The sequence below is a fragment of the Solea solea genome, chromosome 19 (assembly GCF_958295425.1).
Source record: "Solea solea chromosome 19, fSolSol10.1, whole genome shotgun sequence".
Lineage (NCBI taxonomy): Eukaryota > Metazoa > Chordata > Actinopteri > Pleuronectiformes > Soleidae > Solea > Solea solea.
In genome coordinates, this window is record NC_081152.1 from 21,366,214 (window position 1) to 21,387,771 (window position 21,558).

Consider the following 21,558-nt stretch of genomic DNA (forward strand, 5'->3'; position numbering starts at 1 on the left):
GGCAAGCTCGCTGCAGCCAGCCAGAGAAGACTGAGGGAGGGAGGGAGGGGGCGGGGTCAGAGAGGGACTCCGCGGCTAACGCACATACGGAGGATTAAACTCCCGTCGATGTGGTCACCGGTTCAGCCAACAGCAGTAAACTGCTCAGATACTGTGTTTTTTTTAAAGATAAAAAATTTAAAGAAACACTTTTAATTTGAAGCATCAGGGAAAGGTTAGACTCAAACGTTGATGCTGTGTTATCTTCACACTTTGTACGTTTCCATGCTCGGTTAAGTTTAACCCTCTTATGACCATCATGAGGATTTATTGAGATTTTATAGCTGAAGAATTCTTCTTCACTTTCTGCTTCACTTTCTGTATCTGACAGTTATTCAACTGTTCAGGAATTGTATGGAATTAGATTTGTGTCAATAGAAGCAAATAAAATATGGATTTTATTGTTTGAAAATACACGTGTTCTTTACGCTCCCTGGTTTGTTCTTTGCACCATGGTGTTTTGTTTGTGGGTGGGGCTTAGGAAGCTGCCTGCTGATTGGCTACTGAGTTTTGGAGCGACAGCTCAATGGACCGGAAGTCGTCACAGGCTTGGAGTCGATGTCCGTCTGGAACTCGGTCCCCAAGTTTTCCCCGTCAACATCCGACAAAATAATGCAAATATCTAATGTTTGTCAGATTATAAACTTTAGATACTTACATTTATTTTGTCGAATGTTGACAACTTCTCCACTTCCACTACACTAGGTGGCGATATGCCCACCGTTCAGCTTGTAAGTAACAGGGCGGTGACCGGTTTAGCTGGTGGCTATAGTTGTTAGCATGTTGTTAGCATGTTGTTAGCATGTTATTCTTTTTCCAAAATGTGAGTTTTCAGAGACTGTGAATAAAAAGAATAATGCAGTATAATAATAATGCGACTTTAGATCTGGGCCTTGCTCTCTGGAGGCGGCCATCTTGTGCCCAAATTGGGGAACTGCAACAGTCAGAGCATGCGTTTCTTCACTGTAGTTCCCTGACATTACTCACTCACTCACTCACTCACTCACTCACTCATCTTCTACTGCTTTAGCACATGTCGCCTGTCCATCACAGTGAGACAAACAACCGTCATACCTGAGTAAAAGAACAAGCATGTGACCAGAAAATGACTGGAGTGAAGAGGAGTGAGCCACGGTGGCTCAGTGGGAGGGCGAGTTGTCTCTTTCTTCTGATTTTATTGATTTAAAATCCTGAAAACGTGCGTTAATCTGCAACATTAAGTAAAGGAAGCGTCTGAAAGGTTTGACAATGTAAAAACCATGACTGATATCAAACTGAGCAGGAACTGTGTCAGATAAAGTAAGATGTGTGAACTCTGTCCTCTTACATTCCCGGGAAAACCCTTTAACACTCCGCTCACTCGTGTTCACACTGTTCTGTGTGATAATCTCTGCTGCTGCTGCTGCTGCTGCTGCTGCTGCTCATTTCAGTCTTTCTGCATGACGGCCGCTCCATAATGCTGTCGCTGGGTCAACCCCCGCCGACCAATCAAATCAATCTGACTCGTCCTTTGTTCCTTAAGCTTTGTAATCCAGGATTTGAACTCAATCAAGTCACAGAGAGGAGAGGAAGGACTTAACACAGAGGACCTTCAACGTTTGAGCTTAAACTCGGCATCTCATTATCACACGTGAACCTGGTGGACAAACGTCCTCTGCAGAGAGGGAGACACGTGTGAGCTGATCGGTTTCAGACTTCTGTTCATGCTGCTGCTGTTACTGCTGCTGTTACTGCTGCTGCTGTTACTGCTGCTGCTGCTGCTGCTGCTGTTACAGCTGCTGCTGCTGCTGCTGCTGTTACTGCTGCTGCTGCTGTAACTGCTGCTGCTGCTGAGATGATTTGAGAAGTGCAGATTGCTGTGATGGATCTTTCAGTTTTAGAACAAACAGATTACAGGGAAATCACGGCTCATTCTCTCTCTTCCTGAACATAAATCAGCATTTCTAATGTGGTCTTCATCATTTTAAATGTGGTCTTCATCACGTCTGCGAGCACAGACATGAATGCAGATGATTTTCTCGTCATGTTTCTGCAACATGTTTCCACTCGAACCAAAGAGGAGAAAAAAACCCAATAAACGCCGTGAAAGCTCCCGATGTCCCGCAATCCCATCATGCAACACAACAAGACCACGGCAGGACCAGGACCAGACTAAACCAAGACCCGGCTCGACTCAGTTTGGTATCAGTCACGTTGTTTTCCATGACTTCATAGCTCCTCCTCAATGGGGGCGGAGTCATCATAGCAAAGTGGTTTTAAACGCGGCACAAACGACTGGTTCTGCACTTCCTGTGTGACCGGACGTCGTCTTCACCTGTTGGTAAAAGTGAACTCGGTTACCATAGCAACGCCACAAACCTTTGTCTGGAGTTTTTCTCTAAAGTGTTGAGTGAAGAAACAGAAAGATTTAAAGCTTTGTTTGTACGATTCCTCCTGGTTTTACTCTGTCGGTTTCTCTCTCTCCCTCTCTCCCTCTCCCTCTCCCTCTCTCCCCCTCTCTCCCTCTCCCTGTCTCCCTCTCTCTCCCTCTCCCTCTCTCCCTTACCTCCATGCTGTGTTATTTGTGTTCACCTCTGGTCAGGAGACTGAGTTCAGGTCCCAGCGGGGACAGGCTGTCTCAGTCCGGCTGAAGTTACAGGACATTTGTTTCCTGCTCTTTTAAATGCTGCCATGGCAACCAGCTGGAGGTCCGCCTCCCTGCTGTGAGCTGCAGTCGAGGAAGAAATACCCCTCAAAGTTATTCTTCACGTGTGTGTGTGCGTGCGTGCGTGGGAGAGTGAGTGAGTGAGTGTGTGTGTGTGTGGGAGAGTGAGTGAGTGAGTGTGTGTGTGTGTGGGAGAGTGAGTGAGTGTGTGTGTGTGTGTGTGTGTGTGTGTGAGAGAGTGAGCGGTTTACAAACTTCACTTTCCTGTTGTCACAGTGAGATAAAGAGTAAATGCAGCTTGTTGCTATATTATTGTGGTGTAACAGTAGAGTATTATAGGTGCACTCCACTGTGTTGTGTAACATGTTTGTGTGCTTCTATAAAAGCTTTTGTCCAGTTGGAGAAAATAACCTCTTTTCTGTTTTTCCCCTGTGTTTGTGCTCGGAGCAGAACATAAACGTTAGCCCTTCATCCTCCAGTGGTTTTATGGCCCTTTAACTGTTTCAGACACATGTCCACAGTGTGTGTGTGTGTGCGTGCGTGTGTGTCGTTGTCATTAATGACGTATAAATGATGGTTAAGCTCCGTCTGAAAAAGGTTCACTAACGAGTCCTTGCTCAAGTTTAACTCTGTCTGTGTGCGCGCCTGTGTGTGTGTGTGTGTGTGTGTGCGAGTGTGTGTGTGTGTGTGTGTGTGTGTGTGTCCTTCAGTGGGTACTATCATCACACACACAGCAGATGTTCAGTGAAATGAATGATGGAGCAGATTTCCATTTGAATGCTAAGTGGAAGTTATTATGGCGCAGCTATAGAGAGGCAGCATCCCTGATACTGTGTGTGTGTGTGTGTGTGTGTGTGTGTGTGTGTGTACCATGTTGTAGTATATGTATACGGTCACTTTAAAGGGATTCACATCCCTGTAAGAAGGAAAAACTGCAAACAAGAAAATACATTCAATTTAAAAAAGCGAAGACGTGTTTTACTTTTGTTTAACTGTGTTTTGTTGGAGTCATAACTGACAGCTGTGTGTGTGTGTGTGTGAGTGTGTGTGTGTGCGTGTGTGTGTGTGCGTGTGTGTGAGTGAGTGACAGAGGTCAGACCGCTGTTGTCGTCGCTGCATCATGTTTACCATATGAATTGTCACTCTCGGCTGTTTTTATTCCAGCAGGAAGCAGAAGCGCATCGATGCGCCTGTTGTTGTTGTTGTTGTTATTGTCACAAAGACCAAAATCTGGAAACACAAACACTTTTGTAAACATGGTAATCTGAGAATAAAAGAAACACACACACACACACACACACACACGTCCGGGGAAATCCTCCAACAAAGGCTGATGAGACGTGACGTGAGGAGACGGTTGAAGAGGGAAAATATCGTCTTTATTCAAACTGTTTAAATCAAACACGACATCATCCTTGTACGACAGCTGATTGTAGAGTAAATACATCCATCAAAGGTCCAGTATGTAACATTTACGAGTTAGTAAAATCACCTTAAAATTAAAATATTCGGAAAACACCTCTACCATGTTTCTACAGTAGCTTGAACAGATGCTAACTATGCTAATGATAAAGTAAATTTGCATTTATTACCAACAAAAAAAAGAAAGACATGAGGAGTTAGCGGAGGAGTGTGCAGTCTCACCATCAGGTGTCACTAATGGACCTTTAATTAGTGTACATTCAAATATAATATTCAATTTATATTTATAAAATGCACATGCAGCATTGTGCGAGCCTTCGCAGCTGCCGCCCTACCAGCAGGTGTCGCTATGCCCTTGTCTCCTGGCGCCGTCTCTTGCAAATCGCCAAAGATGGACGCCAAATTTAAAATGGCCGACTTCCTGTTGGGTTGAAGTCGTGGTCCCGGTGGACTTTTTTATTCGTTTTGGGCTGTGACATGTTTCCACCAAGTTTCGTGGAATTTGGTGCATCTCAGTTTCACCTTTGGGGGCGCTACTGAGCCATTTTGTGCAAAAAATGTGATCTTTATGGTGGAAACCAAACTAAACCATATGTTTTTAGTGGTTATATATAAAATAAACACATGTTCTTATTTTACATTTTGTTTTGAAACTGTTCACAACACGAGTTAAAGTAATAATAAATAATGTTCAAGCAGGAATCTGAATTTCTTCAAAGAAAAAGTTTGTTATTTTATATTTGTTCAAAGTAGATTTTTATAAAAGTGACCCTGTCCTTGATGTTTAGTGTGTGCGTGCGTGTGTGTGTGTGTGTGCGCGTGTGTGTGTCGCTGCAGCTGCTCAGAGTTTAAAGGAAATCATTAGCTCTTAATTAGAGCATTAGCACCGTGATAAAGTTACACCTCCACATAATGATGTATCGATGTGACGCCCGCGAACACGACCGTCCTCCTCTGCAAACTTTTTCTCAGCTCAGGGTGGAGTTTGACAACACGATACAAATTAGTTTCCGATAAATTCAGACTTCAGATTCAGACGAAATTGTTTCGTTTTTTTGATTCATTTATTCTATTAAATGCAAACAAACCCATGACATATTGACATTAATAGGCTGAAATGTATTTATTCAGAAAAACAAACAAACACTCAAACTAAATAAAGTAGTAAATAGTCGTAGTGAGATTATAAAGTCATTACAAAGTAGGTGGTGAAGTAGGTCATCGATTCATGTCTAGATGATAGAATGTTTGGGTGGACGTGGTCAAAATGTCCTCAGATCTTTATTAACACTGCTTTTATTTAAGGGGCCCTCAGACTTAAACGACCCCAGGGCCCTCAAACTTAAACGACCCCAGGGCCCTCAAACTTAAACAACCCCGGGGCCCTCAAACTAAAATGACCCCGGGGCCCTCAAACTTAAATGACCCTGGGGGCCCTCAAACTTAAACGACCCCGGGGCCCTCAGACTTAAACGACCCCGGGGCCCTCAGACTTAAATGACCCCGAGGCCAGGGAACCTGTTGTCCAGTCTGTCCAGTTTGAAACTGATATCAAATCTTGATAAAGTCCATGATTGTGTAATATCCAATCCAACTTTATTTATAAAGCACTTTAAAAAACAACAACAGCTGAAACAAAGTCTCATAAAATATTATTCACTACTGGTCATGAGACAGTTTTCATTCTAACTTTGTATTAAATGTCAGGCCGCAGAACATGGACCAGGGGGACCACATGTGGCCTGTGGGCCACAAGTTTAAGACCCCTGCTGTTGACCAGTGATAGCAAAGTGAAGAAAATGATTCAAACATACATTAAATTTTGAGATTTGATGATGAAATTAAGTAATGAAATAAAAGCTAAGCTACCTCATTAATCTGCTATAGTCTAGAATAGGTAGAGTGTTAGCGTTTTAGCTAACGTTTGAATGTATGCTACGTTCTATTTACATCCAAAGTCATAGGTTGCAGTGACATGGCACCCGAGTTCACTGCATTCTAGTTGAGAAATCAGTAAAAAAAAAACATGGACGCAAACATCTCGGGCTAGCCTCGGTTAGCAATAGCAGTCGATAGCAACTCTCCACATTGTGGTGAGTAGCGACGTGTCTACGGTTGTAAAATGACTAAATACTGTGTGTGTGACTGATTACTGTGACACAAACACGACACAAGTGATATTAACTGTAAAAGTAGAAGAGTTGTTTATTGTTAGCTAAACATCTAGCTAAACTGCTGCTTCTGGAAATGTGTGAGTTATTCATCCAGATTACATTTACGTTAACTTCAGAGACCTGATAATGAAATAAAACCTGTAATAGCTGATTAATCTGCTTTAATCTGTAATGACCGCAGGGTTAGCTAGTTTTTTTTGTGGCTAATTTTAGCTAATAGTACAATACTGCCCTCTACAGGACTGTTTCTGTGGAGTCTGTTTGTCTTATCGCTGTAAAATAACAACAACAACAACAACAAACGGGAGATTTAAAGCCGGAAATCGTGGAGTGAATTCACAGCTGACCACGAGGAGCCGAGTGTGTAATGATGTGTGAAGGGTAATGAGGTCAAACGCGTTCATCTCTTCACTAAACTGCCACGGAGGAGTTTGTAATCGCGTTAATTAGCCTGTAAATAAGTGAGCTCGTTACATGAACTCGCTAATGTGGAAAAACACAGTCACGGAGGAAGTTAGTGAAGGTGTGTGTGTGTGTGTGTGTGTGTGTGTGTGTCTCATGCTTTTGTTTTGATTTTCTCCCACAGTTCCTCCTCAGTTCCTGAACTACCCGACCAACTCGTACGCGTACGAGTCCACTGACACGGAGCTGGAGTGCGCCGTGGCGGGAAACCCTCAGCCCACCGTGCGCTGGATGAAGAACGGAGAGGAAGTCATCCCCAGTGACTACTTCCAGATCGTGGTGAGTCACAATAACACACGAGACACTGGCTTCATCCACATGTCTGCGTGATACAGGGTGTGTTTCTGAATCTGCAAAACAAAACTTTTACTGAGATATAACAAATGATTTCACTTTCTGATCAGGAAAACCCAACATTTCATCAACTCTGGCTCCTGAAAACAACTGTAACACAGGGAAAAATTTTATTTTAGCCACTTAATAAAGAATATAATCCTATTATCCTCTTTAAAGCAACTGCACAAAAACACTTTTGCTTTTGTTGACCCTTTTTTTGTCTTTGTGAACAGTTGTGTGTCAGGATTGTTGCTTGTTAACACATTGTTGTTGTTGTTGTTGTTGTTGTCGTCGTTCAGGACGGCAGTAACCTGCAGATCCTGGGTCTGGTGAAGTCAGACGAGGGCTTTTATCAGTGCGTGGCTGAGAACTCGGCCGGCAGCGCTCAGGCCATGGCTCAGCTGCTGCTGCGAGAGCCAGGTAAGAACACACACACACACACACACACGCTGCTCTCACCTGTCCTTATGTCACTTCCTGTCTGATCTGACGCCGTTTCCTGTCAAGTTCCTACTGGTTTTTCTGAGGATTACAATAGTGAGAAAAACACGTGTGAAGCTCAGGTTTAAAACTAAAACATTTAAACACTTCACTAAGAAAAATGTCTATTCATATTAATAATCCATCATAAACACTGGCTTCTGTTGTTTAACAGGAAAACACAATTATTTTTGTCTGAAAGTCGTTTTCAGTGAAAAATCCCAAATTTCATCAAATGTGTGAGTGCTCCTTCTCCTTCTTCTTATTTTCTTCTTCTCCTTCTTCTCCTTCTTCTTCTTCTTCTTCTACTTCTTCTTCTTCTCCTTCTTCTCCTTCTTCTTCTTCTTCTTCTTCTTCTTCTTGTGTCGTCACAAAATGTGTGAGGGTTTGTTTTCTCGCTCCTGATTAAACTGCTGAGTAACGGCTGATTCTGGCCGAGTCACCGTTTGTTTTGTGCTGCGTGTTATTTGTGTCACGGTTACAATTCAGTCACACACACACACACACACACACACACACACACACACAGTGCATTTTAATGTGAATGTGCTGAGTCAGACGTTCAGCTGAGCTGTTAGCATTTCTGTGTGTTTACTTTTAATTGTTACCTCTTTCTTTCTTTTTCTTTCTTTCTTCCTTTCTTTCTTTCTTTCTTTCTTCCTTTCTTTCTTTCTTCCTTTCTTTCTTCCTTCCTTTCTTTCTTTCCTCCTACTTTAATCACTGCTCAGCGTGTTGCTTCTCCCATGAGCCAGCAGCACAGATGGCGAGACACACACACACACACACACAGATATTACGAGGGTCAGATGGTTGGTGTTATCGCTTGGTTACAATCGCCACGGGAACCACGCATCCCAGCAGGCTCACAGTGGCCAATCAGACGTTCCCGTGAGAAATCACGGCAGGTGTGTGTGTGTGTGTGTGTGTGTGTGTCAGCATACCACTTTGTTACCCTTGACAGAGTCAGGCCTCTTGATCCTTGAGTGGCTTTTAACACACACACACACACACGCACGCACACACACACACACACACAATTGTCTCTTTTGTACTTAAATCTCTTCAGGATGCATTTGCACTACAAGTGTATCTTGAAATAGTATGACCTCTGACCTCTGACCTCTAACCTGTGACCTGTGATGTTGATGTGAACATGATTTTCAGTCTTGATTTCGTTAATGTCTCATGATTGGCTGGTTTGTGTGTGTGTGTGTGTGTGTGTGTACGTGTACGCGCATGTGTGCGCGTGCGTGTGTGCCTGCGTGTGTGCGTGCGTGTGTGTGTCGGTGTGTGGGTGCGTGTGTGTGCGTGCGTGTGTGTGTGCATGCGTGCGTGCGTGCGTGTGTGCGTGTGTGCGTGCATGTGCATGCGTGTGTGTGTGCGTGTGTCATGTGGTTTGTTTAGGGTTAGGGTTTGAACTGGAGGTCGAGAACTTGATGGTGTGTTAATTTCCATGTGTTCATCTTGTGTGAGAGTGAATTAATGACGGACCATCAGCTCCCTCTCACTGTAGTCTCAGTTAAATCCTGGTGTGGATCTGATCTGAAGGCTGGATCAGGATCATCTTCAGTCCATCATTCTGTGTGTATTCTTCTGCTTCAGTGGTTTCACAATAAATACAAATAAAAATACACTAAATTACCATGTGATGGAAATGAATATATGATTAAAAATATCTTTATACCTACTTATCAACCAGTCTCCACCTACCCACCTTTGTAACTACCTGTCCCTGAACCTAGTGACTAACCAAACCAACCAACCACCCTAACTAACCACCTACCTACATCTGTTCATACTTGTCTACAAGCACCCAGTCTACCTACATTACCTACCTACCGACCTGCTGACCAACCAACAAACCAACCAACCAACCACTTATATACAGAATACAGAAAAAAGAGGAGAGAGAGATAAAATCATCCCAGATGATTTTCAAGCAGCTGGAGGAGAAGAGATAGAGCGATGGTCACAATGAATGAAGAGAGAGACAGAGAGAGAGAGACAGAGAGAGAGAGAAGATAAAATCCAGTCACCCAACACAGTTCTATAAAAGATAGAGGGAGGCTATGGATGGATGGAGAGAGAGAGAGAGAGAGATGAAACTAAGAGATGGGAGGGTCAAGCGAAGGGCAGAGCGAGGGAGAGTGAGAGACAGAGAGGAGGAAGTGTGTCAGCCATGACAGATTTGTATTCCACAGTGAGCATCTGACCTTAGCAAACCCATCAAACACACACACACTACAACAGGAGTGTGTGTGTGTGTGTGTGTGTAGAATGTGGAGTATTGGGGGGGCATGTCTGTTGCCATGGCGACAGAAGCCTCCTCTCCTCTAGCCCGAGAGAACAAAAGGAGTGCGAGTGGGACAGGTGGAGAGATGTGTGTGAGTGTGTGCGTATGCGTGTGCGTGTGCGTGTGTGTGCCCAAACTTAACTCCATCAACATCACTGTAGCTGTAAGCTTGTCACGTCTTGGGTGTCAGATCTTTCCCACGTTTGGACCAATTAAAAAAAAACATGGCATCACACAGTCTTACAGGAAGTGTTTGTTTGTGTGTTAGTTTGTTTTTGATTTGCTGAGAAAGTTAAAATATGTTTCCCCCAAAGTCCGTTTGGAAAGTCTGGTGTAATCCTGCTAAAGCTAAGTGAGATCTGCTGATCTGGTTTGTGATGAGACTTTAAATCTGATCCTCCTGATTTTAAAGTCAAGACCAAGACCAAGTTTATGTGAGGTTCAGACAGAGCCAGAACCAAGACCAAGGCAGGGTGAGAATAACATAACTTAAATGGCAGAACGGGACATGACAGTACCTCTCCCTCAACAACCCGGCACCCAACAGCCCAGGCTCTTCAGGATGGAGCCGGTGGAAATCCCGGATGAGGAAAGGGTCCATAATGTTCCTTGCTGAGACCCACGATCTCTCCTCTCCCTCCCAGTCCACAAGGTACTGCCGACCACGGCCCCGGAGGCGCACTGCCAAGAGTTTTTTTACAGTGTAGACTGGGCCGCCTGGAGGCTGTGACCAATGTGCTTTCATTCACCGGCTTCAGTCGACTGACATGGAACGTGGGATGAACCTTCATGGACCTTTGACACAGGGAAAGGACCAATGAAGCGAGGCGCCAACTTATGGGACTCGACGCGCAGAGGAAGGTCCCTGGTGGACAACCACACCCTATGGTCACTCTGGTAGGATGGGGCAGGAAGCCGGTGCCGGTCCACCTCTCTCTTGTAGCGGGGCAAGTTACTTAAGAGGGCCTGTCGGGCTCGAGTCCATATCCAGTGACACCGACAGACCAGATCCAGTGCAGAGGGGACACTGGCCTCTCTTTCCAGAGAAGGGAACAGAGGAGGCTGGTAGCCATATGCACATTGGAATGAAGACATGCCAGATGTGGAACAAGGTAAGGTGTTATGTGCATACTCCACCCAGATCACGTGCTTGCTCCAGGATGAGGGGTTCTGAGAAGCAAGGTAACGCAACCCAGTCTCCAGTTCCTGGTTTAGTCTCTCTGTCTGTCCATTGGTCTGAGGGCCTGAGGATAGACTGACGTTGGCCCCGAGTAGGTTGCAAAAAGCCTTCCAGAACCTCGCCACAAACTGTGGCCCCCGGTCAGACAGGATATCCCTGGGGAAACCATGAAGATGGAAAACATGGCAAAACCACCTTTGCTGTCTCCTTGGCAGAGGGGAGTTTAGGCAGTGGAATAAAATGAAGAGCATACTAGAGCATACTGGACAGGCAGATACATACTCAGTCACCTCCTTCCTGAGAGATGGCCACCAAAATCATTGTCGGATGCCAAAGATAGTTATTTTCCTGGATGACAGGAGAGGAGTGATGAATGCGCCCAGTGGATGACATGAGAACGGAGAACAGGAGGAACAAACAGACGTTTGGGGGGAACCCCATTCGGAATCCGACATCTCTTATTGGCCTTATTATTCTCAATCTCCCAGGTAACAGCGCCAACAAAACATGAAGGATGCAGAATGGAGGAAACAGTCTTAGGCTCAGATTCAGGAGAAAAAAGTCTTGAGAGGGTATCAGGTTTAAGGTTCTTGGAACCTGGATGATAGAAGAGGGTGAAGTTAAACCTATTAAAAAATGGTGTCCATCTTGCCTGCCTGGTGTTCAGTCTCCGTTCTCAAATACTCCAAGTTTTTATGGTCTGTCCACACCAAAAATGGCTGCTCAGCCCCCTCCAACCAGTGTCTCCACTCCTCCAGTGCCACTCTTATGGCCAGAAGCTCACGGTCGCCAACATCATAATTCCTTTCTGCAGGTGAGAGTTTCTTGGAAAGAAAAGCACATGGATGTAGTTTACTGTCTTTGACTGACCTTTGAGATAAAACAGCCCTGATTCCAATGTCGGAGGCATCAACCTCTACTGCAAACTGGAGGGATGGGTCTGGTAGGACAAGGACAGGTGCAGTGGTGAAACTCTTCTTCAGTTTTTGGAAGGCCTGTGGGTTCCAGCAAAACTGACACTTGGAGGAGGTTAGAGAATGTAGAGGAGAAGCAATAGAGCTGAAGTTTCTAATAAACCTTCTATAAAAGTTAGCAAACCCCAGAAAACGTTGAACCTCCTTCTGACTGGAAGGAGTTGGCCAATCAGCCACAGCATTGACTTTCTCCGGATCCATCTTCACCTCCCCCTCAGACACAATGAATCCCAAAAAGGAAACTTTAGCAACATGAAACTCACATTTTTCTGCTTTCACATATAACTGATTCTTCAGGAGTCTCTACAGAACCTGCCTGACATGGTGAACATGAGTCTCCTCATCCAGGGCGAAGATGAAGATGTCGTCCAGGTATACAAATACAAAAGAGTATATCACGAAGAATGTCATTCACAAGGGCCTGGAAAACAGCTGGGGCATAAGTTTTCCACTCATCCCCTTCCTTTATTCTGACTAGATGATAAGCATTGCGGAGGTCCAGTTTAGTTATTACTTAAAGTGAATAGCACCTTTTAACAGTTCAAAGCCAGAAGAAATCAAAGGGAGGGGGTACCTGTTCTCGATGGTTATGTTGTTGAGGCCTCTGTAGTCGATGCAAGGTCTGAGGGTCTTGTCCTTCTTGCCCACGAAGAAAAACCCTGCACCAGATGGCGATGAGGATGGGCGGATGATTCCTGTTGCCAATGAGGAGTCGATGTAGTCCTTCATTGCCTGCACCTCTGGGCCTGAAAGGGAACACAGGCTCCCCTTTGAAGGAGAGGTACCTGGCAACAGATCGATGGCGCAATCAATGTACCCAAACAATAGCTGACATTGATAAGCACAAATGTCAACATGTGAGAAGTATTTAGAAGCCATTCACAAGAAGCCATACCCTGTGAATCGAGCCACTACAGAGAATCAATTAATCCAAGATGGAATTGCTAAACTGGTCACTGAATGCGATGTTGCATTCATACTGCTGCTGAAACAGGTTTTGTCAAACTGTCATAAGAAAAGTCGTAATGGGGGCGGGACTAGATGAGCTTTTGCTTCTCCCGCTTTCCCTTTCGGTTATGTGTATTGTGTGAACTAAGATGATGTGTGATGATGATTGATCTAACTGACATGACCGAAATAAACATATAAATAAATAAATAAATATGGGCGGTGAGGTGGTAAGGAAGTGGCCTTTTACTTATTAAAAAAAAGAAATTAAGATCCATGTAACAGGTGGGAACATTTGAAAGGTTAGGGAAATCCGTCTCTGATGGGGGAGGAACGGAGTCCGCAGGGACTTGAGAAACAGGGGCTTTGACTACTGGAAAACAGCGATGCTTGCAGTCTGCTCCCCAAGCTGTGAACTTGTCTGTGGACCAGTTAATGTGGGGATTGTGGAGTAAGAGCCAAGGATGGCCCAGAATCAGGGGGTGTTGGGGAGCATGGTACAAATGAAAACTTAGAGTCTCTGTGTGGGAGTCCTTCAAGGTGATCTTAACAGGTGGGGTGTGATGAGTGACTCTACATAGTAGATGGCCATCAAGGACACTTGCGTCAAGAGACTGCGACAATGGTCGCTGGTGCAGTTACAGTCTGTTGGCCAAGGCATAGTCCATTAAATTGGCAACCCGAGCAAAGTAGATGCAGTGGCCCTCATCCATGTGCCTCTGATGCTCCTCTGCAGAGAACTTGGTTCTCCCAATCTGCATGGGTTCCTCCAATGACTTGGAGGACAGCTTGGTGGAGACCGCAGAAGGAGAACACCACGAGGAGGGTGAGAAGCTACCAGCTGACTGCCTCTGCTGGTTGGGGGTGGGACTGTTGGTTTGCGTCCTTGCCCTCTCTCGCTCAAACAGTCTTTTATCCACCTTGGAAGCAAGAGCGATAAGGGCGTCGAGTTCTGTGGGCAACTCTAGAGGGGCCAAGTAGTCCTTTAATTTCTCAGACAGTCCATTTAAAAAGGCATCAGACAAAGCAGTATTATTCCAACCACTCTCAACTGCCAAGGTTCGAAAGTCGATGTCATAATCAGAGACTTGTCTCCTCCCTTGACGAAGAGAAACAAGGGATGTAGCAGCCTCTCGACCAGGGGAGGTAGTCTGGAAAATCTGTACAAATGTCTTTGTGAACAAGTCCAGAGAGTTACAAACAGCAGACCTCCTGCTCCACTCAGCCGTGGCCCAGGCCTCAGCTCAACCAGACAGGTGAGAAATGATGTAGGCAATCTTGGAGCCGTCATTAGGGAATGATTCTACTTGAAATTCAAAATGTAACTCACATTGAGCGAGGAACGCTCTGCAGTCACTGGACTCACTGGAAAACCGCTCTGGCCTGGACAGGTGGATGTGAGGAGTGGTGGGGACCACCACCGGAGGTGGGGGCTCGGGAGATGTGACTGGAGCTGATATCACTGGGCGTGGGCAACCTCTGCAGCTTCTGCACCTGCTCCACTAAAAAGTTCATCTGCGACCCAAAAGCTGACAAAAGACTCTCCTGATGAGTGGACATCCCTCTTACCTCATGCCTGAGATGAGCTAAATGCTCCTCTTGTTGAAGAATCCTCTGTCCTTGGGCTTGAAGAGCAGCACGGAGCTTATCTGGCTCTGCGGAGTCCATAGTGTGCCCAGATTGTACTGTCAGGCACAAGCAAGGGTGAACTCACAAAGCAGAATTCAGACAAGGCAACAGTTCAGGGTCTTTATTCGGTCAGGCGTCGGTACACAAAACAGGCCACAGTATCCAAAACAAACAGACAGAGGGACAGAGACAGACAAACAGAGGGACAGACTCTCCTCTGGTCAGAGCTGGTGACTTTCACATTATAACATATTGATCAGCTCTGAAGCTTATTTACTTTTATTATTGTTCTGTTTATTTGTTTCAGTCCATAATTTCAAACATTTGCTGCACATAAATAAACTGGGTTTGAAAACTCATTAGTGTTTATGAGGAAATCATTTGTGAAGTCTTGACTTTGTGATTACACAGCACTAAACACTGACCACGAGTAAATCACCTGCACTATTGATGAGGAAAACACAGTCGATAAGCAATAAACAGGAAGTGATTCTGTGTTTAATGGAATACAGGTAAAAATAACAAAGAATATAATATCACAGAATAAACTCAACTTCCCTAGTCTGACTTTACTGTTCATCTCTTTATTTACTTTGAACCATGGCTGTTGACACTCGCTTCTGTACCCCATAACACTGCCACCTACAGGTTTGGCATGGCCATGATAGCAAAATCTTATCTTATCAGTGTTTCATCTTAACTGATGCTAGTCTTTGAGGCTGTTTGACGCTTGTTTTTGAGGCTGTTTGACACTAGTCTGAGGATAACTGATGCTAGTTCTTTAGGGCTAACTGACGCTGGTTTTTGAGGCTAACTGACGCTAGTTTTTGAGGCTAACTGACACTAGTTTTTCGAGGCTCTTTGACACTAGTCTTTGAGGGTAACTGACACTAGTTTTTGAGGCTGTTTGACACTAGTCTTTGATGCTAACTGATGCTAATTTTTTAGGCTGTTTGACACTAGTCTTTGAGGCTAAGTGATGCTAGTTTTTTGAGGCTCTTTGACACTAGTCTTTGAGGCTAACTGAAACTAATCTAATTTAGCTAACTGGGCCAGTCGTATTAGCTGTGTAGCCTTGCTGTAGTTTATTTTCCTCATGCTTTTTTATTGTTAAATATTTGTCACGAACACAAACATGTAGTAAAATAGTTCTGAAAGTTTTTATTGTGTGTTTCTTCTGTTTTAAGATTTAAGATAGAATGAGACTTTAAAATTCACTTTACAAAAATATGACTCAGAAACATCTCTGGATTCTCGAGGTTGTGACATCGGTATCGGCATCGGATACAAAAAAATATCAAGCTTTCAACCTCCTTGCACTTTCTTTTCCTTATCCTCCGAAGTCTCTCCTTCCTCCTCCTCAAAAACACTTGTTTTTTTTTCTTCTTTTTTGTACATGACAGAGCGTCTCTGCTCTCACTCTCTCACTCTCCCTCTCTCTCGCCTCCACAACAACAAAATAAAAAGAGACTGCTGCGATCTGTCTGCTGGAGTGTCGCTTTTTTAATCCACAGCGAGCGGAGGGCGACAGAAAACCCAGAGACGCCGCGGAAACGGCTTCAAAGCTGCGGGAAGAAGACGGATTTAATGAAAACTCGGCTCAATAACAGCAGCTGAGAGCGAGAGAGAGAGACATAGAGGGAGAGAGAGAGAGAGAGAGAGACACAGAGAGAGAGGCTGTTGTAGCCTTGTGTCGAGTACTTTTAAGTACACCATGACACCATGTGACTTAATATTAACACTATTTTATTTTTTATTTTTTGGCAAAAAAATAAATAAATAACAATTTTCCAGAAATGAGACTTTAAAATTAAAGTTACAATCATACAAATATGCAAGTAACTTTTATTTATCAATAGCTCTTTTTTTTTTCAATGAGAAAAATGAAATGTTGTTACACATTTCCAGATTGTTCCATAGATTGACACTTTATATCAACTTTTTCCCTTATTTATGTATTTATATACATAGATAAACGTCTTCTGAAGCCAACCAGGATGCAAACATATATTGATTAACCATAATATACTTAACATACTTTTCTCTAGTTTCAGCTCTTCCTCTAATAGTTTTTATTTTTTATTTTTTTAATAAATGCAGTACAAGCTCATTGTTATCTGTTAAATATGATGTGTAATTTTTTATTTAGGTGAAATATTACAATAAGTAGAGTAATTCCAGATTGTAGTGGTTGTTGTGTGGGAATGTTGTTTTTGTTTATTGGGTCACTGTGTTGCAAAAAAACACTCAGTTGAAGATGAAGAGTCCGGCAGTGACTGACAGCACATCACTGTCCATTCACTTTAAAACACACTGTGACTTTATTATTACACACTGTGATGGAACGTTCAAAGGAAAACATATATCACGTTTCCCGGAGTTGTACTTTATTGAAACAGCAGGATAGATACACACACACACACACACACACACACACACACACAGGTTTGCACCGCTGTTCTTTTAAGGACACACATTGACTTCCATTCATTTGGACAGTCTCTGTATGAAGTGCCTTAAATTGATACTTTTAGAGTAAAAGTAGAAGTATGTGACCAGAAAATGACTTTGGTAGAAGTCGAGTTGGTGGCTCAGTGGTAGGGCCAGTTGTCTTTCAAGTGGAAAGTTGTGCGTTCAATTCCTGTCTCTGCTAGTCTATCTGTGTCCTTGAGCGAAGACACTTGACCCCATGTTGCAGCGTGTGAATTTGTGAAAACTTAGTCCCAAATTTGACCCGTTGCTCAGAAATGAGGTTCTGCCTCATTAGGACCAGGTTTTGGTCTCCATAAGGACTACTGGTCCTGTCAAAGTCAGTGTTTATGTCCTAATAAGGCTACAAAAACAACTTTCACAGACATAATACATTTCCTAACCCTTTACCCCAACATTAACCATTACAGCCTGACCCCTAAACCTTAAGTCAATTTTTAGATGTGAGGACCAGGACATTTGTCCTCAGTTTCACAAAGTGTCCTCCCTTCTTATGGTTTTTTCAGTTTGTTTGGTCCTCACACTTTCCTTTGCAATTCCTTAGCCCCCTTAGCTTAACTTTAACCATCACAACTACATACCTAGCCATAACCTTTAACCTTCTGTAATCTGTATGTAATATTTACATTTCTAATAAAAAACAAGTCTCTGACCTTCAAAGTTGTGAGGACCAAACAAAATGTACTTTTTTAGAGGGGGTTTGGTCCTCACAAAGATACAAGCCTAAACCTACCGTATTTTCCGCACTATAAGGCGCACCTAAAAACCTCAAATTTTCTCAAAAGCCGACAGTGCGCCGTATAATCCGGTGCGCCTTATATATGGACCAATACGGTAAGCAGCCGCTGACTTCATTTTCCCCCGTAGAAGAAGAAGCGCGCGGTACATGCTGGGATATATGACTGCGCGAGGCGCCGTTTCATTCATTTGTGTGTTTACGTACAAACCCCAAAATGGCTCCTACTAAGAGACACGCCTACGACGCAGAGTTCAAACTCAAGGCGATCAGTCACGCAGTAGAACACGGGAATAGAGCAGCAGCCAGAGAATTTAACGTTAACGAATCAATGGTGCGGAAGTGGAGGAAGCAAGAAGACGACCTGCGCCAAGTAAAGAAAACTAAACGGAGTTTCCGAGGGAACAAGGCGAGATGGCTACCGTTGGAGGACAAACTCGAACAGTGGGTTGTTGAACAGAGAGCAGCAAGTAGAAGTGTCAGTACAATCACTATTCGAATGAAGGCAACAGCGCTAGCAAGCGAACTTAACATTAACGATTTTAAAGGCGGTCCTTCTTGGTGCTTTCGGTTCATGAAAAGACGTAATCTCTCCGTCCGCACACGGACTACCGTTTCACAGCAACTGCCAAAAGACTACCAAGAAAAGCTGGCCACTTTCCTCGCATATTGCAAAAACAACATTACTGAAAAAAAGATCCGGCCAGAGCACATCACCAACATGGACGAGGTTCCACTCACCTTCGATATTCCTGTGAACCGCACTGTGGATAAAACGGGAGCACGCACGGTAAATGTTCGCACCACAGGGAATGAGAAGTCCTCCTTCACTGTGGTTCTCGCTTGCCAGGCTAATGGCCATAAACTTCCACCCATGGTTATTTTCAAGAGGAAGACCTTGCCAAAAGAAAACTTTCCAGCCGGCGTCGTCATCAAAGCTAACTCGAAGGGATGGATGGATGAAGAAAAGATGAGCGAGTGGTTGAGAGAAGTTTACGTGAAGAGGCCGGGTGGCTTTTTTCACACAGCTCCGTCCCTATTGATATACGACTCCATGCGCTCCCACATCACAGATGGTGTCAAAAAACAAGTGAAGCACACTAATTCAATACTCGCCGTCATTCCGGGTGGATTGACAAAAGAACTCCAGCCGCTAGATATTGGTGTCAACAGGGCATTCAAAGCTAGACTGCGAACTGCGTGGGAACAGTGGATGACAGAAGGCGAACACACGTTCACCAAGACAGGGAGACAGCGCCGGACGACATACGCCACTATCTGCCAGTGGATCGTAAATGCCTGGGCTGATATACCAGTCTCAACTGTGGTCCGAGCTTTCAGGAAGGCAGGAATTGTCACTGAACTGCTGGACAACAGCAGCGACACTGACTCGATTAGTGACGACGCCGACGAGACGGAGCCGGGCATGTTGGATCCCGTATTCGCCCAACTGTTTAATTCAGACACTGAAGAAGAAGAATTCGAGGGATTCGCGGATGAGGAATAACTTGATAAAGTGAGCTTTACATGTTTATTTTGTGTGTTGTGTTGTGTGACATTAACGTTTGAGCAACGTTGAGTTATTTATATATTGTTATTGCTTTGCACTATTTCGAGTGTTACTATATTGTGATAGCACTAACGTTTGATTTACCGTAACAGTATCAGACTGTTTTTTACGTGTTTATTGAATCCAGGAAAAGTTCCCCTCCACTATGTGATATAAATGTTGCACTACATGTTATACCCTGCTGTTGTTAAAAGATAAACGAAATACCACATCACATAAAACAGCTGTTTATTCATGTTGGGAGTAAACGGAGTTGTCAGAACGCTGGTTTGTAATCTATAAATAAAGTTTGACTGACCTATCTGACTGTTTTGTTGACATTCCCTTTAGCGCAGCTCCATCTAATGAATGCATAACGTAACCCCAGCCTCTACTGTAGCGTCTATTCTATGCGCCTTATAATGCAGTGCGCCTTATATATGGACAAAGTTTTAAAATAGGCCATTCATTGAAGGTGCGCCTTATAATCCGGTGCGCCTTATAGTGCGGAAAATACGGTAATACTAACGCCTAAAACCAGGTCTTAACCCTAAAAATCCAGGAGTGACTGATTGTGAGGACCAGGAAATGTGTGGTTCCTCATTTTTTTTTTAATCCTCACAAAGGTGTATCCCTACTAACACAAGGTCCTCCTAAGGTTAGTTACAACCAAACCAAAAACTAACGTTTAGAGAACGTTCCCTGAGGGTTAGTTGTAGGAGCCTAACGTTCCCTGAAACGTTCTCCTGTGGTTGCCCCGTGGCATCCACACAACGTTCCCGCTTGGTTGTTTTTTGGTATTTTCGTTTGAAACTAACGTTGGGAAAACTTTCCATGTCAACCTTCAGGGAACGTTCCCCCAAACAAAAGACAACGTCCCCAGAACATTCTACATGAAATAATCAAAACCCTAATAAAAGGTGTTTGCCTCATAAAAGATGTACACATACAAAACTAAACCTAATTCTAACCCTAAAACTAGGTCTTAAGGGTTAAAAAATGTGTGAGCACAGTAAAAGTAGAAGTATGTGACCAGAAAATGACTTTGGTAGAAGTTGAGTTGGTGGCTCATTGGTAGGGCCAGTTGTCTTTCAAGTGGAAGGTTGTGCGTTCAATTCCTGTCTCTGCTAGTCTATCTGTGTCCTTGAGCGAAGACACTTGACCCCATGTTGCAGCGTGTGAATTTGTGAAAACTTAGTCCCAAATTTTACCCGTTCCTCAGAAATGAGGTTCTGCCTCATTAGGACCAGGTTTTGATCTCCATAAGGACTACTAATAAATGTGTGAGCACATTTTTGTCCTCACTTGGGTGCTGTTGGGTCAGTGTTGGAATGAGTCATCTTTCAACTGGAAGGTTGTGGGTTCAATTTCTGGGTCCACTAGTCTACATGCCAATGTGTTGTTGGGCAAGTGTGTGAATGGGTGAATGGTAAGAACTGTGGTGTGAAGCAGCTTTGGAGTTCAGTTTTGTGATTTATTAAACACGGACCCTTTGGGACTGCTACGTGTGTACGGTCCTCACAAGGACACGCAAACAAACACACAGGTCTTTCCTCTTCCTCCCGCTGAGCGATGATGAAGGGGTTGATGGGAAGGTGTTTCATCAAAAAGGGGATCAATGGTGGAGGTGACAACACACAAACACACACACACAGCACTGTGACACGTTTACGTGAAGGTAGTGAGGTGCAAACGTCTAACCTCTGACCAATCGATACACACACACGTGACACACACGCACACACATGTGTGACACACACATGCACACACACACGTATACGACCTTTCACTGTCTCCGGTTGATAAAGAGACGCTAGCGCGATGAGAGGAAGACAAATATTTCCTCCTCGTCTTTCATCCGTCGTCTCCGTCTTTGTGGATTTTTGTCGGACGCAAGCGACAAGGTTTTAATGTGACCACAGGAGGGAGGGGTGGGGGAGAGAGAGAGAGAGACGGTGTCACACACACAACTAATGTTTAAAGAGAAGGTGCAGAGAAACCAAACTGGCAATATATATATTTATTTATAGGAACGACTCAAATATTTAATAACACAACAGTTTTAAAATTGATCTGTCACACACACACACACACACATTCAGACTTATACAGTTAAGTGGAGACCAAAGTCCGCTAATGTAGCTGCTCGTCAGCGTTTGTACAGAACTAGAGCTGTCAAACGCTTAAAACATTTAATCACAA

General features: G+C 44.0%; 1 protein-coding gene across 4 annotated transcripts in view; it reads left to right on the plus strand.

The window, feature by feature from the left end:
• The window catches only part of dcc (DCC netrin 1 receptor), a 201,775-nt gene that overhangs the window by 75,491 nt on the left and 104,726 nt on the right, over nucleotides 1-21,558 (plus strand). For all 4 annotated transcript variants that reach the window (XM_058617204.1, XM_058617205.1, XM_058617206.1 and 1 more), the window contains exons 6-7: nucleotides 6,866-7,020; nucleotides 7,377-7,497. In XM_058617204.1, the coding sequence (XP_058473187.1) occupies nucleotides 6,866-7,020; nucleotides 7,377-7,497 (276 nt within the window). The remainder of the gene's footprint in view (nucleotides 1-6,865; nucleotides 7,021-7,376; nucleotides 7,498-21,558) is intronic.